The sequence below is a fragment of the Anomaloglossus baeobatrachus genome, chromosome 7 (assembly GCF_048569485.1).
Source record: "Anomaloglossus baeobatrachus isolate aAnoBae1 chromosome 7, aAnoBae1.hap1, whole genome shotgun sequence".
Lineage (NCBI taxonomy): Eukaryota > Metazoa > Chordata > Amphibia > Anura > Aromobatidae > Anomaloglossus > Anomaloglossus baeobatrachus.
Window position 1 is genome coordinate 242,097,801 of NC_134359.1, and position 22,512 is coordinate 242,120,312.

At 47.0% G+C, this 22,512-nt stretch overlaps 1 protein-coding gene across 1 annotated transcript in view; it reads right to left on the reverse strand.

Annotated features, from left to right (window-relative positions):
- TMC7 (transmembrane channel like 7) overlaps positions 1-22,512 on the reverse strand; it is a 105,827-nt gene that overhangs the window by 81,638 nt on the left and 1,677 nt on the right. Inside the window, exon 2 of the mRNA XM_075317984.1 lies at positions 7,479-7,716. Coding sequence (XP_075174099.1) covers positions 7,479-7,716 — 238 coding nt within the window. The remainder of the gene's footprint in view (positions 1-7,478; positions 7,717-22,512) is intronic.

The window sequence follows — 22,512 nt, forward strand, 5'->3', positions numbered from 1 at the left end:
TACCCGCAATGGGTACCTCAACCTTAACAAACACCGCCGACAGAAAGTGGGGTGAGAAGGGAGCATGCTGGGGGCCCTCGTATGGGCCCTCTTTTCTTCCATCCGACATAGTCAGCAGCTGCTGCTGACTAAACAGTGGAGCTATGCGTGGATGTCTGGCCTCCTTCGCACAAAGCATAAAACTGAGGAGCCCGTGATCCCACGGGGGGGTGTATAGCCAGAAGGGGAGGGGCCTTACACTTTTAAGTGTAGTACTTTGTGTGGCCTCCGGAGGCAGTAGCTATACACCCAATTGTCTGGGTCTCCCAATTAGGAGCGACAAAGAAATACGGTATATATTATATATATATATATATATATATATATATACATACATACATATACACATATACATACACATATATTATATATATATATATATATATATATATATATATATATATATATATATATATATATATATATATATATATATATATATATATATATATATATATATATATATATAAAGGGAATTTTGTTACTTACCGTAAATTCCTTTTCTTCTAGCTCTTATTGGGAGACCCAGACGATTGGGGTATAGCTACTGCCCTCTGGAGGCCACACAAAGCACTACATTAAAAGTGCAAGGCCCCTCCCCCTCTGGCTATACCCCCCCCGTGGTATCACGGGTTCTCCAGTTTTAGTGCCAAAGCAAGAAGGAGGAAGCCAATAACTGGTTTAAACAAATTAACTCCGAATAACATCGGAGAACTGAAAAACCGTTCAACATGAACAACATGTGTACCCGCAAACAACAAAAAAACATCCCGAAGGACAACAGGGCGGGTGCTGGGTCTCCCAATAAGAGCTAGAAGAAAAGGAATTTACGGTAAGTAACAAAATTCCCTTCTTCTTCAGCGCTCTATTGGGAGACCCAGACGATTGGGACGTCCAAAAGCTGTCCCTGGGTGGGTAAAGAAATACCTCATGTTAGAGCTGCAAAACAGCCCTCCCCTACGGGGGTGTCACTGCCGCCTGCAGGACTCTTCTACCTAAGCTGGCATCCGCCGAAGCATAGGTATGCACCTGATAATGCTTGGTGAAAGTGTGCAGACTGGACCAGGTAGCTGCCTGGCACACCTGTTGAGCCGAAGCCTGGTGACGTAATGCCCAGGACGCACCCACGGCTCTGGTTGAGTGGGCTTTTAGCCCTGAAGGAACCGGAAGCCCCGCAGAACGGTAGGCCTCTAGAATTGGTTCTTTGATCCATCGAGCCAGGGTGGCTTTAGAAGCCTGCAACCCCTTGCGCGGACCAGCGACAAGGACAAAAAGTGCATCGGCACGGCGCATGGGCGCCGTGCGGGAAATGTAGATTCTGAGTGCTCTCACCAGATCTAGCAAACGTAAGTCCTTTTCATACCGGTGAACCGGATGAGGACAAAACGAAGGCAAGGATATATCCTGATTAAGATGAAAAGAGGATACGACCTTAGGGAGAAACTCCGGAATAGGGCGCAGCACTACCTTGTCCTGGTGGAACACCAGGAAGGGAGCCTTGGATGACAGAGCTGCCAGCTCAGACACTCGCCGAAGCGATGTGATCGCAACAAGAAACGCCACTTTCTGTGACAGCCGAGAAAAGGAAACTTCCTTCAGAGGCTCGAAGGGCGGCTTCTGGAGAGCAACTAGTACCCTGTTCAGATCCCATGGATCTAACGGCCGCTTGTACGGGGGCACAATATGACAGACCCCCTGCAGGAACGTGCGCACCTTAGAAAGACGTGCTAGACGCTTCTGAAAAAACACGGATAGTGCCGAAACTTGCCCTTTAAGGAAGCTGAGCGACAAGCCCTTTTCTAACCCCGATTGCAGGAAGGAAAGAAACTTGGGCAATGCAAATGGCCAGGGAGACACTCCCTGAGCAGAGCACCAGGATAAGAAAATCTTCCACGTTCTGTGGTAGATCTTAGCCGAATTCGACTTTCTAGCTTGTCTCATTGTGGCAACGACTCCTTGAGATAATCCTGCAGATGCTAGGATCCAGGACTCAATGGCCACACAGTCAGGTTCAGGGCCGCAGAATTCTGATGGAAAAACGGCCCTTGGGACAGTAAGTCTGGTCGGTCTGGCAGTGACCACGGTCGACCGATCGTGAGATGCCACAGATCCGGATACCACGACCTCCTCGGCCAGTCTGGAGCGACGAGTATGATGCGGCTGCACTCGGATCTGATCTTGCGTAGCACTCTGGGCAAGAGCGCCAGAGGCGGAAACACGTATGGGAGCTGAAACTGCGACCAATCTTGAACCAAGGCGTCTGCCGCCAGAGCTCTTTGATCGCGCGACCTCGCCATGAATGCCGGGACCTTGTTGTTGTGCCGGGATGCCATTAGGTCGACGTCCGGCACTCCCCAGCGGCGACAGATTTCCTGAAACACGTCCGGGTGAAGGGACCATTCCCCTGCGTCCATGCCCTGGCGACTGAGGAAGTCTGCTTCCCAGTTTTCTACGCCTGGGATGTGAACCGCGGATATGGTGGATGCTCTGTCCTCCACCCACATTAGAATGCGCCGGACTTCTTGGAAGGCTTGCCGACTGCGCGTCCCTCCTTGGTGGTTGATGTATGCCACCGCTGTGGAGTTGTCCGATTGGATTCGGATCTGCTTTCCTTCCAGCCACTGTTGGAAGGCCAGTAGAGCAAGATACACTGCTCTGATCTCCAGAACATTGATCTGAAGGGTGGACTCCTGCGGAGTCCACGTCCCCTGAGCCCTGTGGTGGAGAAATACTGCTCCCCACCCTGACAGACTCGCATCTGTCGTGACTACTGCCCAGGATGGGGGCAGGAAGGATCTTCCCTGAGACAATGAGGTGGGAAGGAGCCACCATTGTAGGGAGTCCTTGGCCGTCTGGGAAAGCGAGACTTTCCTGTCCAGGGACGTTGACTTCCCGTCCCATTGGCGGAGAATGTCCCATTGAAGTGGGCGCAGATGAAACTGCGCAAAGGGAACTGCTTCCATGGCTGCCACCATCTTCCCTAGGAAATGCATGAGGCGCCGCAAGGGATGCAACTGGCCCTGCAGAAGAGATTGCACCCCTGTCTGTAGTGACCGCTGCTTGTTCAGCGGAAGCTTCACTATCGCTGCTAGAGTATGAAACTCCATGCCAAGATACGTTAGTGATTGAGTCGGTGATAGGATCGACTTTGGAAAGTTGATGATCCATCCGAAAGACTGTAGGGTCTCCAGCGTAGCATTCAGGCTGTGCTGACATGCCTCTTGAGAGGGAGCTTTGACCAATAAATCGTCTAGGTAAGGGATCACCGAGTGTCCCTGAGAGTGCAAGACTGCTACCACCGCCGCCATGACCTTGGTGAAGACCCGTGGGGCTGTTGCCAGACCAAATGGCAGAGCTACGAACTGAAAATGGTCGTCTCCTATCACAAAACGTAGAAAACGTTGATGTTCTGTAGCAATTGGCACGTGGAGATAAGCATCTTTGATGTCTATTGAGGCAAGGAGGTCTCCTCTGGACATTGAGGCAATGACAGAACGCAGGGTTTCCATCCGGAACTTCCTGGCGTGCACATGTTTGTTGAGCCGTTTTAGGTCCAGAACAGGACGGAACGAGCCGTCCTTTTTTGGAACCACAAAGAGATTGGAGTAAAACCCTTGCCCTTGTTCCTGAGGAGGGACTGGGATCACCACTCCTTCCGCTCTTAGGGAGCCCACCGCCTGCAGCAGAGCATCTGCTCGGTCTGGATGTGGGGAGGTTCTGAAGAACCGAGCTGGAGGACGAGAATTGAACTCGATTCTGTACCCGCGAGACAAAATGTCCGTCACCCACCGGTCTTTGACCTGTGACATCCAAATGCCGGAAAAGCGGGAGAGCCTGCCCCCGACCGGCGATGCGGAGGGAGGGGGCTGGAAGTCATGAGGTAGCCGCTTTGGAAGCGGTACCTCCATTTGCTTTCTTGGGGCGCGTGTGAGCCCGCCACGAATCTGAGTTTCTTTGCGTCCTCTGAGTCCCTTTGGACGAGGTAAATGGTGTCTTGCCCGAACCTCGAAAGGACTGAAACCTCTGCTGCCACTTTTTCTGCTGAGGTTTGGTTGTTCTGGGTTGTGGTAAAGAGGAGTCTTTACCCTTAGACTGCTTAATGATATCAGCCAATGGCTCGCCAAACAGTCTATCTCTAGATAAAGGCAAACTGGTTAAACATTTTTTGGAACCAGCATCTGCTTTCCAGTCCTTTAACCACAAGGCTCTGCGCAAAACTACCGAATTGGCGGACGCCATTGAGGTGCGACTGGTAGATTCTAGGACCGCATTGATAGCGTAAGACGCAAACGCCGACATCTGCGTGGTAAGGTGCGCCACTTGCGGCACTGCTGGATGTATGATAGCATCCACTTTTGCTAAGCCAGCTGAAATAGCCTGGAGTGCCCATACGGCTGCGAATGCCGGAGCAAACGACGCGCCGATAGCTTCATAGACAGATTTTAACCAAAGGTCCATCTGTCTGTCATTGGCATCTTTAAGTGAAGCGCCATCCTCCACTGCAACTATGGACCTAGCTGCGAGTTTGGAAATCGGGGGGTCTACCTTTGGACACTGTGTCCAGCGCTTGACCACCTCAGGGGGGAAAGGGAAACGCGTATCTTTAGATCGTTTAGAGAAACGCCTTTCTGGGTGAGCGTCGTGCTTCTGGATTGATTCTCTGAAGTCAGCGTGATCCAACAAAGCACTCAATTTACGCTTGGGATAAAGGAAACGAAACTTCTCCTGCTCCGCAGCCGCCTCTTCTGCTGAAGGGGCTGGGGGAGAAATATCCAACAGCCTATTGATGGCTGAGATAAGGTCGTTTACCATGGCATCCCCATCAGGGGTATCCAGGTTGAGAGGGGTTCCAGGAATGGATTCCTGATCACTCTCATCAGACACATCACAGGGAGACTGATTGCGCTGAGACCCTGAGCAGTGTGATGACGTCGAGGGTCTTTCCCAGCGAGCTCGCTTAGGGTGGCTGGGGCTATCATCTGAGTCATAATCCTCGGCCTGTGAAGCCGGGGACCCCCCTGTGGGCTGGATTAATTCCAAGTGAGGGGGACCTGAGGACAGAGGCCTCGCCGTGCCCAAAGACTGAGCCCCATGCATAGATTGCAAGGTTTCAAGGATTTTTGCCATAGAGACAGACATATTATCAGCAAAAACTGCAAAGTCTGTCCCTGTCACCGGGGCAGGACTTACAGGCGTCTCAGCCTGGGTCACTCTCCCTCCTGACTCCGGCTGGCGAAGCAGCACCGGGTCGGAGCATTGCACACAATGGGGGTCATCGGAGCCTGCTGGTAGATTAGCCCCACATGCAGCACCCGCAGTATACACAGCCCTAGCCTTGGCAGCCTTGCGTTTTGAGGATGGCATGTTGTTGCTTCCACAGAGTGATCTGGGAGATGCAGCCAGAAGCGACCTCACAGTGCAAGAAATACAATATCTCTATATCCTACACAGTACACCGATACACCGTGAGGCACTAGAGGGACCAGCACAGAAAAATCGCTTACCGCCCGCTTAAAAAGCGGGTGTGTGGTCGCCAGATAGCCCCTAGTCCAGGTCTCCCAGAGCCTTGCGTCCTTCCTCCAGCCAGACTGCATGTAATGGCTGCCGGCGTCCTGAGAGAGAAGGGGGGCGGGCCCTGGGCGTTCCTGGCTAAGAGCGGGAAGCCTGCTTCCCTCTGTGCCTAGTGTGAGGGCTGGAGCATGTAAATCAGGCTCCAGCCCTCGTCGCTGCTAGCGAACAGCGTCTCTCCCCTACCCTGAATGACAGGGTGGGGGCGGGAACGAATCGGAGCTGCCGGCGTCCTAGGCCCAAAAAGCCGGGGACTCAATTTATAACCGCCGCCGCCGTAAAAGCGCGGACGGCGGATCCCCGGCGCACCACAAGTCACAGCAGCGCCGCCCGGTCCAGAGGGGGTCGGCGCTGCGTTCCCATACACAAACAATCCCCCAGTAATCTGTAGGGACACTAACTCCAACGTTGCGGTCCCCGGCGCACTACAACACCCAGCCAGCCCGGAGTGTGTCTGTGCCTGCCGGGGACACAGAGTACCTGTATGATGCAGGGCCTGTCCCTGATCGTACTCCTGCTCCGTCTCCATCAGGTTCTAATGGGTCTGTGGATGGAGCCCGGCGTCAGAGCTGAGAGGCCGGCAGGATCCCACTTCCACAGAGCCCTACCAGGGGATGTGGAAGGAAAACAGCATGTCAGGCTCCAGCCCTGTACCAGCAATAGGTACCTCAACCTTACAACACCATCCAGGGGTGAGAAGGGAGCATGCTGGGGACACTATATGTGTCCTCTTTTCTTCCATCCGAAATAGTCAGCAGCTACTGCTGACTAAAATCTGTGGAGCTATGCATGGAATGTCTGACCTCCTTCGCACACAAAGCTAAAACTGGAGAACCCGTGATACCACGGGGGGGGTATAGCCAGAGGGGGAGGGGCCTTGCACTTTTAATGTAGTGCTTTGTGTGGCCTCCAGAGGGCAGTAGCTATACCCCAATCGTCTGGGTCTCCCAATAGAGCGCTGAAGAAATATATATATATATATATATATATACACACACACACACATATATACATATATACATATATACATATATACACACATATATATACACACTATATATATATATATATATATATATATATATATATATATATATATATATATATATATATATATATATATATATATATATATATATATATATATATATATATATATACACATACATACATACATACATACATACATACATACACACATACATACACACATACATACATACATACACACATACATACATACACACATACATACACACATACATACACACACACACACACGCCATGCTAATCTACTAGTCCCAAGGGCATTCTATCTCCCGACTAGTCCGCCCTCTTAGCATGTTAGTATGCCCACAGGGGTGTAGTAACATGCTGTTCAATGCAGTGTCACCAGCTGTGACGCGCGTACCTGTGTTCGCTGTGACCGCTTTTCTGAATGCCCAGCACTTCCGGTCATGCGCAGTATGAAGCCGGGTGTATGCGTCCCAGCTTCAGAGAAATCTACTGCGCATGACTGGAACACAGGTACGCGCGTCACAGCTGGTGATGCTGAATTGAATAGCATGTTAGTATGGCCACAAGGGTGTACTAACATGCTAAGAGGAAGGACTAGTTGGGGGATATTACGCCCTTGGGACTAGTCCCTGGCCTCATTAGCATATCAAAAGGATCTTTAGAAATACTATTTCTATAGATCTCTTTATCTATGCTAGTGTATACAGGGATGGTTAGGCAGGGATTAGCAATATGCACCCAGAACTGCTCATGGTTGTGGCTGCATATTGCACCTGACAGGATCCCTTTAAAGGTTTAATCAGATCCCTGGGTATACAGCCATGAATGTAGCCATAAGCATCAGCAATAATAACCTCAGTCTTCTTTTTTCCTGCATGCTGAAGGCAAACTCTCGTGGAGGGGTGCTGAGCTCGGCTTCCGTCGCCTCGATCTGACTTAGTCCCCGGGACAGTGAGCGTTTCTGCCGCGTGCTTCTCCTCGAGTCCATAGTGCCATAAGTCGACGGTTTCCTGCGCACCAGGGACTGGTAACTTGGTAACTCGTGTAAGAACTGGTTAGGAATACCCGCGCTCCCGTCCGGGAGAAAGACATCTGAAATACAAAAAGCTGCACTTTAATGCTGAACTCTTACACGTTATACTAACAAGAATCTCCCATCGGTGGTAGACACTCTGTAAGGTCCACTTCACACGTCTGTGAAAATTACGCACGTTTTTCATGGACGTGTCAAAGGTGCGTATTGGCCGCCGTGAGCCGGTTTTATGGCACAACGTGTGTTCTCCGTGTGTTATCCGTGATAACACACGGAGAACCGGAACTTTCTGCTCACCTGTCCCTGGTGCTGATCTTTGGACTCCGGTCTTGCCGACTCCCTGCTCCTGCTGCTTCCGGCCCGCAGTGCAGTGAATATTCAATGAGCATAAAGACGGCAGGGCTGGAGAAGGGGAGTATAAATTTAATTTTTTTTTACAAATACGTGTGTTTTCTCCAGTGCGTGTCACACAAATCAAATCCGTGCGGTCCGTGTTCGGGTCGTGTGACACTCGTGATGCCGGAGAAAACGGACATGTCTACGTGTGGAGCACATGGGCACACGGTACATAGCAAAACATGCACGTGTGCGCAAAACCGTTGATTTTAATGGGTCTACGTGTGCCCATGTCTCTGGTACGTGATGAAACAGACCAAACACGTACCGGAGACACGGACGTGTGAAGGAGGCCTAAATCAGTTTTTGACCCTTTACTGACCGTTGACCCTGACAAGAGATACTAAAGCCAATCTCCATCTGCAAACTGCTGTTTCAGGGTATTCACCCCTCATGAGTACAAAGCAAACTTTTGCTAGATGAATAATTTTATTTCTACAGCACCAACATATTCCGCAGCACTTTACAATTAAGCAGGGCATGTACAGACAATAAAAACAATACAAAGTAACAAGTAATTCAACAATTACAGAAATCGCAAGCTTACAATCTACAATGGAAATGGGGGGGGTAAGAGGACACGATAAAGAGTGCTCGTCATGTACAGTCCACCATCATTATAATTAATAGGGGTTCTCCTAATGCAAGCTACTTGCTCTCAGTAAAGGACTTGGCTTAATATGCAGTTTTACTCCTGACCTCCTACTTCGATAGGGGCGGTGTGCTCCTCAAGATGGCCGTGGTGTGGTTGCACCATCTCCCAGAAGTGGCAGAAGCTCAGGGAAGCTGATGCTTATGGGATCTGCCAGATTCACAGACACAAGCGGAAGCACACACCTCGCTCGTGTCACGCTCTCCATGCCTAGGCCATGGGCCAAACTGGGACTAGGGTGGCTGGTAAGTTAGGCAACGATTGTTGTACCTTGTGATTTCACCTATTGATGAATTTAAGACAAACCCTCTAAGCAGTGTGTCTGACGTCTAGAAGTAAGCCCGTACATGTCAGATCTCTAATGACAGCCAGTCCCTCTCTAAATATACGTAAATTAAAAATGACAGTTATGCTTTACATTAATAAATCAATAGTGCACATGAAAATAGGCAACTATGTAATATAGTGGAACCTCGGTTTATGAGTATTTCGCTATATGAGCAAAGCTTGCTGTAAATTTGTAACTCAATTTACGAGCAAGCTTTGCTGTACGAGCAAATACTCACCGCACACACTTCCGGTTCCATACTTTCACCGTGCTCTAACCCGCTCTTGCAGTCTGCACAAACACACACAAGCACACATATTATTGCTCACCTTACCGTCCGTTCCATCACCGGTCTCCCGGTTCTTGTAGTTCACCGGTATAGGATGTGAATCGAGTAACCATCGCGACAATGGAGGAACTTCCGCTCTCAGCCGCTACTCAAAGGCAGCGCAGAGGTCCGGCATCGTTTGCGATGGTTACCCAATACACATCATGTACCGGCGAACTACAAGAACCATGAGGCCGGCGATGGAACGAAAGGTAAGGTCAGCATAATATCTTTGTGTGTGCGCATGTGTTTGTGTGTGGAGTGGCACAATAGGGGACCAGGATGGGAGATTGCACAAGTTGTGGAATGAATTGTCTGCATTGCAATGATTTCCTATGGGACATTTTGCTTTGCTAGACGAGTAACTTGGTTTACAAGCACACTCCCAGAACGGATTGTTCTCGTTAACCAAGGTTCCCCTGTGTATCTTATCAGACAAATCAGCTTCTTTCTCTGCCAGAATGGATCAGTCATTATCAACATCCTCAATTCTGAGGTCAAATCTATATTCAGAGAAGACTTTCCCATTAGGGTAAGTTCACACAGTGCGTTTTTCTCGGCGTTTTTGCGCGTTTTTCGGGTGCGTTTTTGCTCAGAAAACTGCATCACTTTGCTTTCCCAGCAAAGTCTATGAGTTTTTATTTTTGCTGTCTGCCCACAGCGTTTTTTTAGCTGCGTTTTTGTGCTGCACACAAAAACGCAGCATGTCAATTAATTTTGCGTTTTCTACCCATTGAGTTCAATGAGATGTTCAAAAATGCAATGAAAAACGCAAATTGCAAATATAGCTGCGTTTTAGTGCGTTTCTATGACTAAAAACGCAGCTATAAACGCAAGGGGTAGATAGTAAAGTGACATGTACAGGAAGAGGATTCCTTCTGTCAGTAAATACAGAAGCGTGAATCCTCCCTATACCGCCACCGCAGCTTCTACCTCCCGTGCGGTGCCATGTACGGGCAGAAGGTGGATGCAGCTGCGAAATCAATAGTGAACAGTAGAAAAAAAAATGTCATGCTCACCTGTCTGCAGACTCCCGGTGCATGTCCGCTCCCAGCTCCTCTTCCCGGAACCGCCGCTCCGGCTGTGTGCAGTTATCCCGGGCACATCCGATGGCTGCAGGACCTGGCGGTGGATCACCTGATGCGGTCACCTGACGCATCAGCTGATCGTAAGTCTCGCGGTGATGCCGGCGCCCGGCCGGTTTCACCTATCAGCTGATCCTGCCGTCAAGAAGCTTCATCAGCTGATTACCGGCAGCTCCTGCAGCGATCAGATGGGATCAGACTCCCGTCCGATCGCTCCAGGAGCTGCTGGTAATCAGCACATAAGTGAGTATTTTTTTTTTTGCACTGATGCATCATCTGATTGTATAAATCGGCTTTTATACAATCAGCTGATGTGTGATGTGATTCACGTCCTTTAACCTGATACATCATTTGATCGCTTTGACTTCCAGCAAACCGATCAGATGGTATTGGATCCGTATTGGACGGCGCGGGACCCTTGACCCAGGATTACTGCAGAGGGGAGTTCTTTATTTCAATAAAGATGGAGTCACTAATTGTGTGGTGTTTTATTTCTAATAAAAATATTTTCTGTGTGTTGTGTTTTTTTTAATCTTTACTAGAAATTCATGGTGGCTATGCCTAATATTGGCGTGACACCATGAATTTCTGGCTTAGGGCCAGCTGATAATATACAGCTAGCCCTAACCCCATTATTACCGAGCGAGCCACCCATCACCAGGGCAGCTGGAAGAGTTAGGTGCAGCGCCTGAAGATGGCGCTTCTATGGAAGCGCCATTTTCTGGGGTGGCTGCGGACTGCAATTCGCAGCAGGGGTGCCCAGAAAGCATGGGCACCCTGCACTGCGGATTCCAATCCACAGCTGCCTTGTTGTACCTGGCTGGACTCAAAAATTGGGCGAAGCCCACGTCATTTTTTTTTCCAATTATTTCATGAAATAATTAAAAAAAAAAAAAGGGCTTCCCTATATTTTTGGTTCCCAGCTGGGTACAAATAGGCAGCTGGGGGTTGGGGGCAGCCCGTACCTGCCTGCTGTACCTGGCTAGCATACAAAAATATGGCGAAACCCACGTCATTTTTTTGGAGGACAAAAAACTCCTGGATGGAGGATGCTGAGCCTTGTAGTTCTGCAGCTGTATGCTCTCCTGCATACACTATTGGATGTAGGATGCTGAGCCTTGTAGTTCGGCAGCTGCTGTCTGCTCTCCTGCATATACTATTGGATGTAGGATGCTGAGCCTTGTAGTTCTGCAGCTGCTTTCTGCTCTCCTGCATACACTATTGGATGGAGTATGCTGAGCCTTGTAGTTCTGCTCCCCCTGCCTCTCCCTCCAGAATACAGTCCTGTATGGAGCATGCTGAGCCTTGTAGTTCTGCAGCTGTCTGCTCTCCTGCATACACTAGTGGAGAATGAAGAACATATTGAAGAAGGAAATGACATCAGACCTTTTTTTTTTTGTTTTTGTTCAACAATCTTTAATGGCATTGTTCACTGATAAACGCATAAAAACGCAGTGAGCAAAAACACAGCAAAAAACGCACCAAATCATTGTAAAAACGCATGCGTTTTTGCCGCGGGTGCGGTTTTTGCCGCAAAAATGCACAAAAACGCAGCGTAAAAAAAAAGCAGTGTGTGAACCTAGCCTTACTGAGATAGGAGATGGTGGTTGGTACTGATGAGATTCTATGTAGACAGAAGAGTAGGAGGGGGAAGAGCTCTGCCTTTAGCTCCTCCCTCTGCCTCCAGCTCCTCCCATTGCCATAATAATATTTATTCAGGTGTGCTTTACATACATCAGCATCACTGTCCCCATTGGGTCTCACAATCTAAATGCCCTATCTGTAGGTCTTTGGAGTTTGGGAGGAAACCGGAGGAAACCCACAGAAACACGGAGAGAACATACAAACTCTGTGCAGATGTTGTCCGTGGTGGGATTTGAAATCAGGACCCCAGCGCTACAATGCTAACCACTGAGCCACTGTGGCGCCCATCAAACTTTTTAAGCACTAACTGCCATCTCCTTTCTCAGTAATGAGAAATTTGATAATGACTGATCAAGTCTGGCAGAGAAGGAAGCAGATTTCTCTGATAAGAAATATTGCAAAGTGGCTTATTTTCATGTGTACAATTAATTTATGAAATAAGAGTTAAAACGACGGTTATGTGTAAGGGTACCGTCTCACTAAACGACATACCAGCGATTCCGACCACAATATGACCTGGTCAGGATTGCTGGTGCGTCGCTACATGGTCGCTGGTGAGCTGTCAATCAGGCAGATCTCACTAGCGACCAATGACCAGCCACCAGCGACTCGTGGAAACGATGCTGCGCTTGGTAACCAAGGTAAATATCGGGTAACTAAGCAAAATGCTTTGCTTGGTTACCCGATCTTTACCCTGGTTACCAGCGCACACGCTTAGCGCTGGCTCCCTGCACTCGTAGCCATGGTACACATCGGGTTACTAAGCAAAGGGCTTCGCTTAGTTACCCGATGTGTACTCTGGCTACGTGTGCAGGGAGCCAGTACTGGCAGCCTGAGAGCGGCATACGCTAGTAACCAAGGTAAATATCGGGTAAACAAGCAAAGTGCTTCGCTTGGTTACCCGATGTGTACCTTGGTTACCAGCGTCCACAGCTTCCATACACCGGCTCCCTGCACATTCAGATCGTTGCTCTCTCGCTATCAAACACAGCGATGTGTGCTTCACAGCGGGAGAGCAACGAGCAAAAAAATGAACCAGCACTGTGTGTAACGAGCAGCGATCTCACAGCAGGGGCCAGATCACTGCTCAGTGTCACACACAGCGAGATCACTAATGAGGTCACTGGTGCGTCATAAAACCTGTGCATCAGCTGCGATCTCGCTATGTGAGAAGTACCCCTTAAGCAAACTGTGCCAACAAAACCCATATACAGTAAACAATGTACCCAATGGTAATGGCCTAGTGTATGAGGGCAGGGACAGTACATTTTTTTTTCTTATCTCCCCGGAGTCCCCTGCTCCGAGCGCCGACCCAGCGTCCGCCTGCTCAGAGCCCAGCGTCCCCTGCTGTGAGTGCGAGCCCAGCGTCCCCTGCTGTGAGTGCGAGCCCAGCGTCCCCTGCTGTGAGTGCGAGCTCAGCGTCATCTGACATACTTGTATGGGTGCGCTCCCTCCAATGGACCCTGCCAATCACAACAAGCAGTGAGATTTTTTTCTCATACCGAGTCGGCATAAGACAAAAAAAACCAAACACTGGTGGGCACTGCCTCATGGTATAACATTGCTCACGGGGGTTATCTGATAAAGCTTCACGTCTGATGTATACGCCAGCATGAGCAAGCCCTAAAAGTCATATACACAGGGGAAGAGCCGGAGACCACTCCTTTGATTTCCATTATTACGTCCATGTTGCTTCTCTGGTAACGAGCAGTGTCAGTGACACATCCCCTGGAGTGTGAAGGAGTAATGTGGATGTGCCGCAGCTTGTCAGTAACAAGCCCTAGGGCCAGGAGCAGGGCTCTTTACTATGGTTCATTCTCACTACACGAATACAGATCCAGTTACATCTCCAGGGGATCACCCTACAAGCTCGCAGCAGAGATGAGGGGCACTTTCCTGATAAACACTGAGGAGTTCTGATCTTTTATAGAGAAATAATAAGAAACTGGCAGAAAACTAACACAAGACCTACACAACAATGAGACTATCTGGAGAATACAAAGGCACAGGTCCAGTTACAGCCGAGGCAGTAAAGTGATACTCTGGGAAATACAACATTGTGCTGCCATTGCTTGTTCTTCATTTTGACACATAATATAGCTTTTGTATTAAGCCGTTTCTCCACTGTGAATGTGAAATATTAAAATTTTCACATTTATTTTAAAACTGTATACAATGATGACTTAAAAGGGGCATATCACTGCTATGATATGATCGATACTTAGAACAGGTCTTCTATATGGAATTGGTGAGACCTCAACTCCCAGGACCCCCAATAACCGTCTGTTCTCAGCGGTGGTGGAGTAGGAACAATTTGATCAGCATGGCTCGGTCAACTGTTAAAGGGAATTTGTCACCACTTTGACCTTTATAAACTGTTAATATAGGCATACAGATAATAGAATGCTGGAAAGGGCCCTACCTGTATGTCTCATAGCAGATGCTTTGTTGTGGAAATATCATCTTTTATCACTTTATGTAAATGAGGTCTTCCAGGCTATGGGGCGGATGCTGCCTGGGAGATAACTCCGCCTCCAGAGACATACGCCCATATTAAGGGTATGTGTACATAGCGGATGTGTGTGCAGATTTTCCGCACACAAATCTGTATGTTTTGGCAGGAAAAACGCAGCAGAAAATCATGTTTTTTCCAGGTGTTTGCCTATTCGTTTTTCATGCTTTCTTTAGTTATGGCAAACGCGCTGTACCCCCGCGGTCACCGGGTGATGTCACAGCCAGGATCTGGTTCTAACCTACCCAGAGTGGTGCCCGCGCCGCTCCCAGTAGTTTCAATCAATGTGATTGCAGCATTCAGGAGGCAGGGAAAGGATCGCTTATCTCTCACTGGTGATCGGGTCCAAGGACCTGATCGCTGCCATGGCAACCTTGGGTGATCACCATGACAACCGCAAGTTACTGAGCTACGGAGAGCCACACACACACCATGCCGGATGCATGGTGTGTGAGGCCAAGTGTCAGGGTTGCTAGTGCAGCACTGACAGATGTAACCCATTGTAGTGAGCGAGCTCGAGCACTGCAGAGGATTATATCCGCAGGAGAAAACGCTGAATTGACATACTGCAGATGTTCTCTGCACCAAAATCTGCATGCTTAGCAAGTCAGGATTCTCATACACTTTGCTGGGATGGGTTTTTCTTTGCAGTATTGATTAAAATCTACAACAAAAAAAATAAATAAATAAAAAATGCAGCAAAAAAGAAGCATGGGCACACAGCCTTAAAGTTTTAAAAGGTCATAGTAGTGACAGATTCCCTTTAAAGGGAACCTTTCACTAGGTTTTTGCTATCCCGTCAGAGATAAAAATGATATGCGAGCAGAGACCCTGATTCCAGTGATAATCACTGCTGTAGATAATCTCCCAGATATCTGAATGCTGAGCTCTGTATAATCCCACCCACAACACTAATTGGCAGGATTCTGTGTACACTGTGCATAGGCAGAAAGCTGCCAGTTTTGAGGATGGGGTTATACAGAGCTCATGACTATGGAGGACTAGATGAAAGCAGGTTTACTAGTACCAGTGATAATCTACTTATGGTAGAACAGTGATTTTATAAGAACTGTAGCAAGCAGCCCAGTAAGTGACACATTGCTGGAATCAGAGCCTCTGTCCCCACATCTTGTTGCTCTCAGAATAGATAATAACCTGATGACTGATTCTCTGTAATAGCTGATGTCTGGTACTGCAGATCAGCTCTTATTTAAGTTCAGCTCAACTTTGATGTGGTCTGTGGCCATAAATCAGCTGAAAAGGACCGGTAAAGTTACAAACTTTCGGTCAAAAGGACCTCAATGAGATATTTTCAGGTATAAGCTATAGAAACTAATTTTGACTTACCATATTTTTCAGATTATAAGATGCACTTTTCCTCCCAAACATTTGGGAGGAAAATGAGGCGTGCGTCTTAAAATCCGAATGTAGCTTACTGGGGGGCTGTCAGTACGGCTCTGTGTACAGGCGGCCGGGTGCCTGTGGCTGTGTGTCTGCTGCCTGACGGTGCTGGCTGCCTCTCTGTCCCGGTGGCCAACTGCTTCTCTGTGCGGGGGGGGGCGGGCGACTGGGTGGACTGCGGTGGCTGTGCGGTGGGTGTCCCAGTGTGTCTGCGGTCCCGGTGTCAAATGATGGCTCCGGGAGTCAGCGCTTGCACAGATGGAGCTCTTGAATGAGAGCTCCATCTGCGCATGCGCCGCTCCGGGTGCCATTACTTGAACCCGGGACTGCGGACAGACTGGGACACTCACCACACCAGCCTGCTGCGCAACTGACCCGTCGCCGCCACCACTGACTTGTTGCTGCCACCATTGACTGCCGCTGCCACCACCAGCAAAATCTCTGCCTCCGCTTTACCACCACTGACCCGTCACCGCCGCTGCCACCACTGACCCGTCGCCGCCGCTGCCACCAGCACAACCTCTGCCTCCGCTTTACCACCACCACTGCTGCCCCCCTCTGGTAAGACAACATTCATAAGACAGACACCCTTTTGGTTTTTTTTTACCATTTTTTATGTCTAAATTTGGGGTGCGTCTCATAAAACGAAAAATACGGTATGTTACAGCAACCACTAACTTTCAGTCTGCAATCTTCTTTCCTCAATCATTTTCAGGCCCCTCTCATATGCAGTTTACAGCCTCTTTTGTGGGAGCACAGGCTGGATTCGAGCTCTGTGTAAATTCAGGATGGTGTTGTCTTCACATTCTTTCCTGTAGAAGCTCCCAGAATTATTTCCTCTCTTTGTGCTCCGCTCCTTGTCTATAGCCTATGGATCATTATCTTTTTCTCACTAGGTTTGGTAATCTGCATTTCATGACTTTTCCTTTGCTATTCCAATAATCAGCTTTCCATACACTTTATTTTTGAAACTTTTTTTGTTAGAAAGTTTTAGGGTTAAAGTTTATCAGCAATGTCTCATTTTTCCAATAAGGGTACTTTCACACTTGCGTTCAGCGGACTCCGTCACCATGGGGAATAGCGCAGTCCGTTAACGCACTGCGCTATTCTCCATAGACTTGTATGGACGACGCACTGTAACGCAAGTGTCAGCGTTGCATCCGCTGGACGACGCAGCGTCGTTATTTTGACGCTGCGTCGGGTGGAAGGAACACTGCATGTAACTTTTTTTGAGCGGCGGAAACCTTTATTTTATTTTCACAAGGGTAATAGGAAAATAGCACCACACAAGTTGCTGTGTAATTTCTCCTCAGTACACTGATACCCCATACGTGGTGGAACACTACTGTTTGGGGGCACGGCAGGAGCACCATTTGACCTTTTGAATGCAAAATTATCTGGGATACTGGATGCCATGTGGCGATTGCAGAGCCCCTGATGTATCTAAACAGCAACCCCCCCCCACCCCACAAGTGACCCCATTTTGGAAACTAAACCCCACAGGGAATTTTTCTAGATGTGCGATGACCACCTTGAACCCATGGGTGCCTCAAAGAATATTCTAATTTTTCCCACAAAAATGTAGCTTTATACCCTATTTTTTTTTATTTTCACAAGGGTAACCGGAGAAAATGAACCATACAATGTGTTGCGCAATTTATCCTGAATACAGGCATACCCCATATGCGGGGGAAAGCTGCTGTTTGGGTGCACGGCAGGGCTCAGAAAGGAAGGAGTGCAATTTAAATTTTGCAGCGCTGTTTTGGGTGGAATACATTGCAGATACCTATTCACATTTGAACATCCCTGATGTGGAAAAACAGCAGAACCCCCACAAGTGACATTTTGGAAACTACACCTCTAAAGCAATTCATCTAGGGATTTAGTGAGCATTTTTAACCCTCAGGCAAGTCACAAAATTGTATAACATGGGGCTGAGTAAATGTAAAATTGTCATGTTTTCTAATAAAATGTTGCTTTGACCCCAAGTTTTTAATTTTAAAAAGGAGTAATGGGAGAAAACGAAAGATACAAGATACAATTTAATATGCAATTTCTCCTGAGTATACCAATACCCCATAATGTGGCTAAAAGCTACTTTTGAGCAGGGCTGTGGAGTCGGAGTCGGAGTCGTGGAGTCGGAGTCGGAGCTCATTTTGGTGGAGTCGGAGTTGGAGTCGGTATAAAATGCACCGACTCCGACTCCTAAAATATATAATAAATTGGGGACAGGAGTGCAATGCAGAATGTGCTGAATATTTTACTAAATAATAACATTTAGTATAATGCTTATATTTAAGTGAAAAATTTATTGTAGTATAATGTGAACATCAGACATTTAATTGTTTTTATGATACAATAATCAAGATATTTGGATAGAACATAAAATATTTATTGGATACAACTTTAGAACACAAAAAACTAATAAATTGTAAATATGTAATATTATATATATATACACAGTGTATATACACACACAAGATATATATGTAATCTACTGTATATTACATAGTGTATTACATATTTACAATTTATTACAGTTTTTTGTGTTCTAAAGTTGTATCCAATAAATATATTTTATGTTCTATCCAAATATCAAATACCAGCAGTATAGAAACAGGTGATGAGAAGCCGTTCCCAAATTACCTCTCAAAATTAAGATAAGTATCAGCAGTGAGAAAGGGAATAATACATAACTTTTATTAGAATTATTAGAAAAATTGCGTAGTGCTGCAATTTATAAATTAATTTTTTGTGCAAAAAAATGAAACAATACTCATGTCCAAGAGGACCAACAAAGATAGCGTTGGAGCCCCCCCGGTGGTGTCCGTCAATGATAGACCATAATCACCAGATGGACATTGAGGGGCTTCGACGCCAAATCAGTGTCCAAGATTCATAGACACTGTGAATTGATGACTACTATGAGCCGGATAAATGGGGCAACAACCTATAATCCTATTAGTCAGGTTAGGGTCATGGGAGGATATATTCCAGTGGGAACCAAGCCCCCCAATAGGACTCACCAATGTAATATACAGTATGGGGTTACTAAATCCCCCCAAAAACAAGCTTTTCATACATGTAAACACCAATTACCAACCATAACCTAACAGAAATCTAACAAAAATCCATCCAAGATCACAGTGGTGTTTCTTGGATTTAATTCAGAGTATAATCACGGCAGTAAACATATAGGTATAATTATTGCCTCTTGCTTATAATGACCGGCTCATTTATACATCATGCTCAAGATGCAGGTATAGCGACCCCAACATACAAGTGGTCAGACCCTAGAGTCTGACCACTTGTATGTTGGGGTCGCTATACCTGCATCTTGAGCCCTTCACCTACAGTATCTCCCCTGATGAATCCTGGCGGAGGAAACGCGTCGGGAGGTTCCATGGTGATTAATCTTTAGGGCTAATTTAATCAGGGTCAGTTTGGGACGGTCCTTGTAAGGGCTGGAGCTAATGGGGCTTGAGGGTTCAGCTAGTTCCTGCCAGGGAGAGAGCTCCTGCCCGGCCATGGACAGCCACCCGATTCATCTATCCTGATGACCCCCTTCTAACTACTGACCTGCACCTACAACTGGGTGAGACCATTCCATTTCTCTATTTATAATTGCATGATGTATAAATGAGCCGGTCATTATAAGCAAGAGGCAATAATTATACCTATATGTTTACTGCCGTGATTATACTCTGAATTAAATCCAAGAAACACCACTGTGATCTTGGATGGATTTTTGTTAGATTTCTGTTAGGTTATGGTTGGTAATTGGTGTTTACATGTATGAAAAGCTTGTTTTTGGGGGGATTTAGTAACCCCATACTGTATATTACATTGGTGAGTCCTATTGGGGGGCTTGGTTCCCACTGGAATATATCCTCCCATGACCCTAACCTGACTAATAGGATTATAGGTTGTTGCCCCATTTATCCGGCTCATAGTAGTCATCAATTCACAGTGTCTATGAATCTTGGACACTGATTTGGCGTCGAAGCCCCTCAATGTCCATCTGGTGATTATGGTCTATCATTGACGGACACCACCGGGGGGGCTCCAACGCTATCTTTGTTGGTCCTCTTGGACATGAGTATTGTTTCATTTTTTTGCACAAAAAATTAATTTATAAATTGCAGCACTACGCAATTTTTCTAATAATTCTAATAAAAGTTATGTATTATTCCCTTTCTCACTGCTGATACTTTTCTATCCAAATATCTTGATTATTGTATCATAAAAATTATTAAATGTCTAATGTTCACATACACATATTCATGTACTACAATAAATTTTTCACCTAACTATAAGCAATATATGTAGGAGTCGGAGCCGGAGTCGGAGCCGGAGTCGGAGTCGGAGTCGGAGCCGGAGTCGGAGTCGGTGCAAGAGAATTTGAGGAGTCGGAGTCGGAGTCGAAGGTTTGGCTTACCGACTCCACAGCCCTGGGAGTCGGTGCATTTTATACCGACTCCGACTCCGACTCCACCAAAATGAGCTCCGACTCCGACTCCGACTCCACGACTCCGACTCCGACTCCACAGCCCTGGTCATAAGTATTCAGACCCTTTGCTCAGACACTCATATTTGCGTCACATGCTGTCCATTTCCTTGTGATCCTCCTTGAGATGGTTCTACTCCTTCATTGGAGTCCAGCTGTGTTTAGTGAAACTGATAAGACTTGATTTGGAAAGGTGCACACCTGTCTATATAAGACCTCACAGCTCACAGTGCATGTCAGACCAAAATAAGAATCATGAGGTCAAAGGAACTGCCCAAGGAGCTCAGAGACAGAATTGTGGCAAGGCACAGATCTGGCCAAAGTTACAAAAGAATTTCTGCAGTACTCATGGTTCCTATAAGCACAGTGGCCTCCATAATGCTTAAATGGAAGATATTTGGGACCACCAGACCCCTTCCTATATCTGGCTGTCCAGCCAAACAGAGCAATCGTGGGAGAAGACCCTTGGTGAGGGAGGTAAAGAAGAACTGCAAGATCACTGTGACTGAGCTCCAGAGATGCAGTAGGGAGATGGGAGAAAGTTCCACAAAGTCAACTATCACTGCAGCCCTCCACCAGTCGGGCCTTTATGGCAGAGTGGCCTGACGGAAGCCTCTCCTCAGTGCAAGACACAGTGCAAAGCCCACATAGTTTGCAAAAAAACACATGAAGGACTCCCAGACTATGAGAAATAAGATTTTCTGGTCTTATGGGATGAAGATAGAACTTTTTGGTGATAATTCTAAGTGGTATGTGTGGAGAAAACCAGGCACTGCTCATCACCTGCCAAATACAATCCCAACAGTGAAACATGGTGGTGGCAGAATCATGCTATGGGGGTGTTTTTCAGCTGCAGGGACAGGACGACTTGTTGCAATTGAAGGAAAGATGAATGTGGCCAAGTACAGAAATATCCTGGAAGAAAACCTCTTCCACAATGCTCAGGACCTCAGACTTGGCCGAAGGTTCACCTTCCAACAAGACAGTGACCCTAAGCGCGCAGCTCAAATAACAAAGGAAGTGGCTTCAGAACAACTCTGTGACCATTCTTGATCAACCCAGCCAGAGCCTTGACCTAAACCCAATTGAGCATTTCTGGAGAGACCTGATAATGGCCACCAACGTTCAGCATCCAACCTGACGGAACTGGAGAGGATCTGCAAAGAAGAATGGCAGAGGATCCCCAAATCCAGGGGTGGAAAACTTGATGCATCATTCCCAAGACGACTCATGGCTGTACTGGCTCAAAACGGAGGATGCTTCTACTCAACACTATGCAAAGGTTCTGAATACTTATGACCATGTGATATTTCAGGTTTTCTTGTTTAGTAAATTTGCAAAAATTTCTACATTACATTTCTGTCACGATGGGGGATGGGGAGCAGAGTGTACATTAATGAGAAAAAAAAGAACTTTTTTGAATTTACCAAATATCTGCAATGAAACAAAGTGAAAAATTTAAAGGGGTCTGAATACTTTTCGTACCCACTGTATAATTATGGGTGATGGGCAAATAGTAGCTATTCGTGTTCAGATAATGCTTACCGAATACAGAGTACTATTCCAGTATTCGTCACAAGAAAAATACCTGGCTTCCCCATTGACTTGCAGTAGGTTCATTATTCACGATGAATACCAGAATAGTATTTTGAACTCGTTAGAATTAATCGGGACACAAATAGTTAATCGCCCATCTCTAATCATTTTTCTAGATTTCATGTGAGGGCTTGTTTTTTGCAGCACGAGTTGACCTTTCTATTGGTAACATTTTTGGGCACATCACATTTTCGGAACGTTTTTATATTGTGATTTTTTGGGAGGCAGAATGAACATGAAAGAGCAATGCAGGCATACGTAGCGTGCGTGTGTGTGTGTGTGTGGGGTTCTCCTCTGTTCACTGTTTGGTAAAAAAGTGTTAATAAAGCTTTATTCTTCAGGTCAGTACGATTACAGCAATAGTTTTGTTTTGCAACTTTTTACCCGACGCCGACCCCCGTAACCC